At 40.6% G+C, this 7,141-nt stretch overlaps 1 protein-coding gene across 1 annotated transcript; it reads right to left on the reverse strand.

Annotated features, from left to right (window-relative positions):
• Positions 1-203: 203 nt before the first annotated feature.
• Positions 204-581, reverse strand: LOC125814892 (uncharacterized). Its single transcript, XM_049494343.1, has one exon. It carries the CDS (start codon positions 579-581, stop codon positions 204-206), a length of 378 nt encoding a protein of 125 aa, XP_049350300.1.
• Positions 582-7,141: the final 6,560 nt, after the last annotated feature.

The raw sequence follows: 7,141 nt of genomic DNA on the forward strand, positions 1-7,141 counted from the left end.
ATGCAAACAAAAATATCCACAAGTTAAAATAAATTAGGACAGAGAGGGAGGTAAAGAGGGGATTCTGTCTACACCATCGCTACATCTATCTAGGGATCAGTGCCCGATGCATCGGTCTGGACTCGGGCCTCAGTACCCGGAGTCACCTTAGAAGGAACAACAGTTGCACTAGGAGCAGCCAAGGGAGTATTTGCTAAGGAATCCTACACAACAACATCTACCATGGCCTCTTTAGTCTCAGTAAGGCACTCATATGAAGCTTCTTCAGCAACCTCGAGCATCTCCTTATCATTCTCCACCTGAGACTCAAGATCAGCTGCTTCCTCAACTCTAATCTCATCTTCGGTGGTAGCTGGAGGCATATCTGGTACATCTGGAATCTCCACCATCCCGCAGCTCATGGACATGTCGGTGGACTTCAGTTGATCTACGTCACACCTCAACATAGCAACAGCGGCCTTTAAGGTTGTCACCTCCTCGGTTGCCCCTTGGCCACGCTCACACACCGCTATCCTATCCGCAAGGGCGTCAATGGTAGTGCTAAAGTGTGTCACAGAATCATCTAGGGAAGTCTGAATCATGCCCGGAATGAAGGCCTTGAGTCTGGTAGCTCACGATCCGCAGAATGGGCAAGCTGCCCCATCCGCAGTAATGAAGCCTGAGTGATCAGGGCTCGAGAGACAACAGTAGCAGGTCTAGGAGGTAGTGCAGCAGCAGAAAAACTAGGGATATCAGAATGTACAACACAAGAAGTACCTGGAGGCCCAGGGGCCGGAGTAGGCAAAGATGCTTCTGCAGGTACTAAGTTTGTGTCTACAACCGGGGGAGAGTCCACCGGGGCTGCCTTTTTCTTCTTCTCGACCTCATCCTTCAAATATTCTACCTCGATCCTCTTGATATCAGGAGAGGATGTGGGAATCACTTCCACATCCTTCTTTTTATCTCTAGGGACTTGAGCCCATCTGCATAGCTCAGTGATCAAAATCGGGAAGGACAGTGAGGTCTGACGCTTCTTGGCCCTCATGGCCATCTCTTGTCCGACGATCATTCCTAAATTAATTCACTCATATGTAATGATTGCGCCAAGACATGCTGCCTTTGAGTGGCGAACGATGGATTCATTCTGGGACGGCATAACAGTATTGCAAATAAAGCCAAACCAGTATCTAGAAGCTACATGTAAGTCCCTCATTTCTATTGGGACCCCTACCTCTAGCACTTTGGAGTGCCCTCACATATGAAAGGGGCGAGCTAGCTTTTTCTTTCATCAAAGGATTTAGCCTTCATCCTATACTGGTGAGCGTCAACTATGTTGTTAGTGCACTCCAGGACCTCATTAATAGTAGTGCTGTCATATAGCACTTTCTTGCCCCGGACAACTACATGATCAACTGGTTGGAATGGCGTTTCTTGCTTCTTCCTCTATGGTATCAAGGTCCCATAAGAAGCATAGAACTCCCGGACCCAATTAGGAATATATGAGCCACGGGGTTTTGTGAAGATCTGGAACTTATGAGACATCAGACATCTCATAATCTCGGGGTACCCATCAATCACACCATCAGTGGACATGCGCTTCTCTTCAATGATTGTCCTGAGCCCCTCAGTCTTTAATCTGTTCATAGACTTTGGGGGAGGACCTTGCACAGGAGGAACTAGGATTATAGCCTGTTCTTGAGCTGGAGGAGGGGTGGTAGCCTGAGGAGCCTGAATCCTTAAAGGATAATTTATTCTTTTAGATCGTAGATCTGCCCTTTGCGCTGCTACTTGTTCAACTTCCTTAGAAGCTACGGACTGTTGTTCTTGGTGCTAACCCTCACATTCAAAAGTAGTGAGGTGGGTGGCATAGATACTGTCACTATCGGAGCTGACCTCTGGTGACGTAGGTGCCTTCTCTTTGCCTTTGCCTTTTCCACCGGTTGTGGGAAGTATAGTGGCCTTACCCCTAGATTCAGTTGCATCCTCATTGATTGCAATCCCCTTTTCTTTCCTTCGGGGTGGCATGCTTCTACCTGCAACTTTAGGTCTAGCCATGTCTGCAAAACATCAGGAAAATGTTAGAAACAATTTAGTTAAAAGCACAGAAAAACAGTTGCAGACAGACTCGCCGAACCGGTTGGTGAGTCGCCAAATCACTTTTGTGAGCAAGATCGGGCTCACCTACGGGATTGGTTCTAAAATGATGGCATGTCGAAAAATAGGAAGCGTCTTTTGGCGATTTGCCGACATCTTTCGGCGAGCAAGGGTTAGTCCGCCGAAAGTAACAGTGCGAAAAGGTTACAGAGGTGCAGACAAAAGGCGATCAAGAAGCCTTTCAGCGAGTCACCGAGTACCTTCGGTGACCTCAGGCTTCTCGCCAAAATTTACAGAGCCCAACAACACATTAAGCGTGAAATTAAAGGCAAAAAAGGGAACTTCAGCGAACTGCCGAGTGGTTCGGCGAGCTCGACCCAGCTTTCCGACTGACCATACGTGCCTACTTTCAACCCAACTTCTCGAATTCAACCCCGCAACCCTCGAAAACAAAATCAAAGCAGGCACTAGTCAAATTAAAGCAAGACCCATAACATCCATTACCTCGGGATACTCAGACTTCTCCCGGTTTTGCCAAATTTGTCCAATTGATGACTTTTTCCCTTAAAAATGACGTCACTCACTCTATCATTGGGAAAATTACGTCATTCGGCACAACTACGGGTTACTTAGACTTCACCTGAGTAGACACATCAACATGCAAGCGCAACCCCACATGATTTAATCAATTTTAAGGCATAACAATACGAGATTTCAACCTTAAGAGCAAAATGGGCAAGGCATTCAAATTAGAGCAAGAATTCAAACATCCTAATCCTATCAGAGAGGCCCAGCACACTTCAACAAGATAATATCATTTGCATAAGAGTACAAAATTGTTAAAAATAAACTCAAAATTTGGAAAACCAACCTCTTATACCGAATAAATTGATATTAAAATGCTAGGCAGCAATGTAATCCCAATCCCGAGCACAAATAAACAACTAAAATACTTATAGAATGCAAAAATATTGAAAATACTAAATAGGTGTGAATTTGGGAGGATTAAAAGTGAGGGAAAGTGAAGAGTTTGAAAGTGTAAACCTTTGGTTTTTTAATAACCGTCCAGTTCTTGCCCATTCGGTGACATTAGTTGTGCTTGCCGAATCACTAGGAGACACGCCGAATGGTCACTTACCTCGCCGAGTTTTACAGGACTTTCAGTTGTTGTGAGGATCCACTCGACGGATTAGATCGCAATCGCCGATCTGGTCACCGATTAGCCAATAATTACCTGGGCTCGTCGAGTTTCATTGTAACACCCCTAAATATTAACCTAGAGTCGCATGTCGATTTACCATTGCTTAATTACTACAATATGTTTTATTCTCATTTTGAGAACTTGAAATGTTGTGATAATTGCTAACTTGCTTAACATAAATTGTGATAGTCATTTAAGGAATTGTGATGGGGTGTTTAGGTAATATTCTAATTAGAATTATGTATAACTTTAAAAGGAAGGTGAGGGATATACATATAGGTATATATGTATGCTTTTTGGGCAGCCAACTTTTTGTTTGGGCAACCCCTTTTGGTGACATCTGTACAGGTGATAAATATCACCTTTGTAACTATATATTTTCACACCTCCTATAATTAATTTCGTTTTCCTCAAGTCTAAGAACATTAGAACCTTAGCTTAATAGATTGTTCTTCAAAATCACAAGAAAAAACTTGGCCCTTTTGGCTGGAATTCGAGAACACCCACTTCTTTTTGGTAAGTGACGAAGTTTGTTTCTGAGCTGGGTAGTGTTTGGTATTTTATGCATATCTCCTTCTATAGAACTTAGTTTATAGTGAATAAATATGATTTGGAAAGCTAATTCGTATACCTACAACGCTTATGTTTATGTTAAACTCTAATTTAGCTATTATGGATTTGAAATATGGGACGCAACATAGGACAAGTTCTGTCCAGATTTTGAAAACCTAAATTCTGTATGAACAACTGTTAGTGTTTTGAGTATATCTTGGTGTACAAAATAGATATTGCGGTGATTCTTGTTTTTTTTGCAACCTTAAGAGGTGTATCTACATCTTTCATGAGGGTTATAAAGTCTAGTTTTGCCTTTTTCTATTTCAAATCTAAGTTGCGACATGAGGTACTAGGCTGGCCAGAATCACTGTTTTAGCAGCATAGTTGTGTTTGTACAGGCAAATCTTACTTGTGATGATAATCCCGTTTTACATCAATATTATTGAGCTGCTAGGGATTAAAGAAGTTATTTAATTGTATCTTAAAGTTTGAATATACTCGTGAACAAGTTGAGGACCTTGATACATTGGTTTGTCTACGGTTTGAACTCTTGAAGTTGTGTTGGACTGTTTCTTTGCTAAAGCACTGAGGTTTGTGTATAAACTTGTATTTGCACTCTTTTAACTGCTAGTATATCTGAAATTTGATCTTGGTACCTTGGTTACTCTTGTCACTTTGCATTGTTGTATTGGTATCCTTTGAGAAGTTAAAGACGCTTGTGTAACTCGCCCACTTGTATGGATTGTTTGATCACCTGACACTCTTGTTGGGACTTTGTCCTTCTTGTGGCTGTGACTTTGTCACTATTGGCATGCCTCTTGATTCGGATCATTTGCCATCTTGACTCTGGATTTTTAGTTCGTCTTAAGTATGGAAGTTGTCCATTTTAAGTACGAATTAGAAAGCCATTTTTAACATGGTTCTTGGTTCTCTTGATTATTGGGTTTTGACCCTTCTTGATACAGGGTGTTAGCCCTTCTTGATACTTGCTTGTGTTTGGTGTGAAGACATGATGTACATATTGGGCGTGCCTTGTTATTGAATCTCTTGGAAATTTGTGCTATGAGCGTTTTTGACATTTGGAACTTTAAATATCGAACTTGATACTCTATATATATTGTTTACTTGATTTATTTATTATGTTTGAGTATTTTGCCCATGACTTGAGAAAGTTAACTTGGTGAATCTAATGGCTCCGAACCTATAGTTTTGCACCACTAAGCTATATGCTTAGCGATAGTTGTTTCTATTGTAGGGGAATGATCAAGTGGATGCGTGAAGCTGGCCATTGGCGATGGAAATTTTGAGAGCCTTAAAGAAGATCACATTTGTATATAGGCATCTATATCTTGTATAAACCTTGGGACTTTTACATGATCTATGTGTTGTATATTTACATGAAATTTTGAGGACTAATGTGATCATGTCACCATGCGTTGTAAAATAAGCATGGCTATATGTTTTGTTCTTTTGGGGTGTGTAAGCCCAAGTATTGCAATATGCTAAATTTACTATTTGTTTTGAAAAATTGTGTGAAGCATGAACGGGCTGATTTTGGTACTCGGAAATGGGTAATATTCTTGTTATTTCATCCTTAAGTGTGGAGATAATATATGCATGAAAAGCTTATCGGTTATTTGCTTAAATTATTTTTAGGAGGGTTTTTCCGTCATAAGTTGAAATACCATGCCATATCAATTTTGACATCACATAAATGTTTAAATGGACAAGATGCACATCCTTATCTATGTTTTTCCTTTATGAACCTAATCCCTCTACTAAACTATAATCAATATGGCCATAGTAAATCTCTTTTAAATGTCACAAGTATTTAAGTAGTTTTCTTGCTTAAGTGGTAGTATCCTTTCGAAATGGTCGCTACATTTATAGACTCCTCTTTAAAGTTATCTTGAGTCCAACGATGGTCTAGGTTGGGGTCGCCGACCTCATCGGCCATGCGCCGACTGGACCTTTAGCTCACCAACCTGCACTTTTCAAACACTTTCCACACTTTGACCTGCAAAATCAACACACCATTTATTCTTAAAAGAAAAAATAAAGCGATAAGGAGTCTTGGGTTGCCTCCCAAGCAGCGCCTTAGTTAACATCGTGGCACGACGGAAGTCCACACTCAAACCTCATTCTTGGGGTTGACCTTAGTGTCACTAAGTAACCCTTCTTTATGCTTTGAGTAGAGACACGACAACACTTAGTTTATTTGGGCGTCTTGTAGATGAATAATCATGGAATGAGAGGTTGTCATCTGATTGAACATTAGGACATTCTCTTTTATCTCATTCAACACTCTATCTTGTTCTTCGATTTTGTGTAGAATAAGTGAGAGGACCTCTTCATTTTGTCCACCCTCTTGTTGTTTCATCTTTTGACACTCGTGAGGGGGAAGGTGCTTGTCCTTCTTTTTGGACTTTGCTTCAAACATCATGACCTTCTTGGACAAGACATCCAGCTGAGTCAAAAATGCGGCCCATTTTTGGTCTTTCTCTGTTTTCTTATTGGTTTTAACCATGCCATCAAGGATTTGGGCTACTACTTCATAGGGTTGCTGTATCAAACAACCTATAACAAGTTGGTCAGGAACACTTCTATTTTTGGGACCAAGACTTCTATAGAAGCACTCAGTAGCAATTTATCTGGCATTCCATGATTTGGGCATTGTTGCAGCAATGCCTTAAATCTCGGCCACATCTCATGGATAGACTCATCCCCCAATTGCTTGAACATTAGGAGGTTATCCCTAAGATTCAAAAATCTCAGAAAGGAGTGGTTCATTTGGTCACCAGTTTCACCAGTTTCACCATTCACACTCATTTTTCCTGTTTCAACACACAAACAAGCAAAACAAAACTAAAAATTAAGTAAGTATCACTATAACTAACAAGAACAAAATACAACTTAATTAAAAATTCTCAACTAAAACCACTCCCTGGCAGCGGCGCCATTTTGATAAGAACGTTGTCTCGACACTTCATCCAATACTAAGTGCCAACGATTGTGAGTAGTATTATAACGCAGTATAAACAAGTGCAATATAAAGAAAAGCTTTTTGAAACATGGATAACAACTCTGTGTATTTATAAATACAATAATGACTCTGTGTGTATGCAAAGATACAATGTAAACTCTGAAATGTATATAAAAATACAAAATACTACTATGGGAGTTTCTCTAATCGACAACCATCACGTAAGAGCTATTGTGATGACACATCATTTTACCTCACGCTGCCAGGGTCGTATTATACCTTGTCGTGGGTATAAAACCTGACTACTAAGTGGATCCACTAGTCTATGC

Source organism: Solanum verrucosum, unplaced genomic scaffold (genome assembly GCF_900185275.1).
Source record: "Solanum verrucosum unplaced genomic scaffold, falcon-dt-bn FXZP01000266.1, whole genome shotgun sequence".
Lineage (NCBI taxonomy): Eukaryota > Viridiplantae > Streptophyta > Magnoliopsida > Solanales > Solanaceae > Solanum > Solanum verrucosum.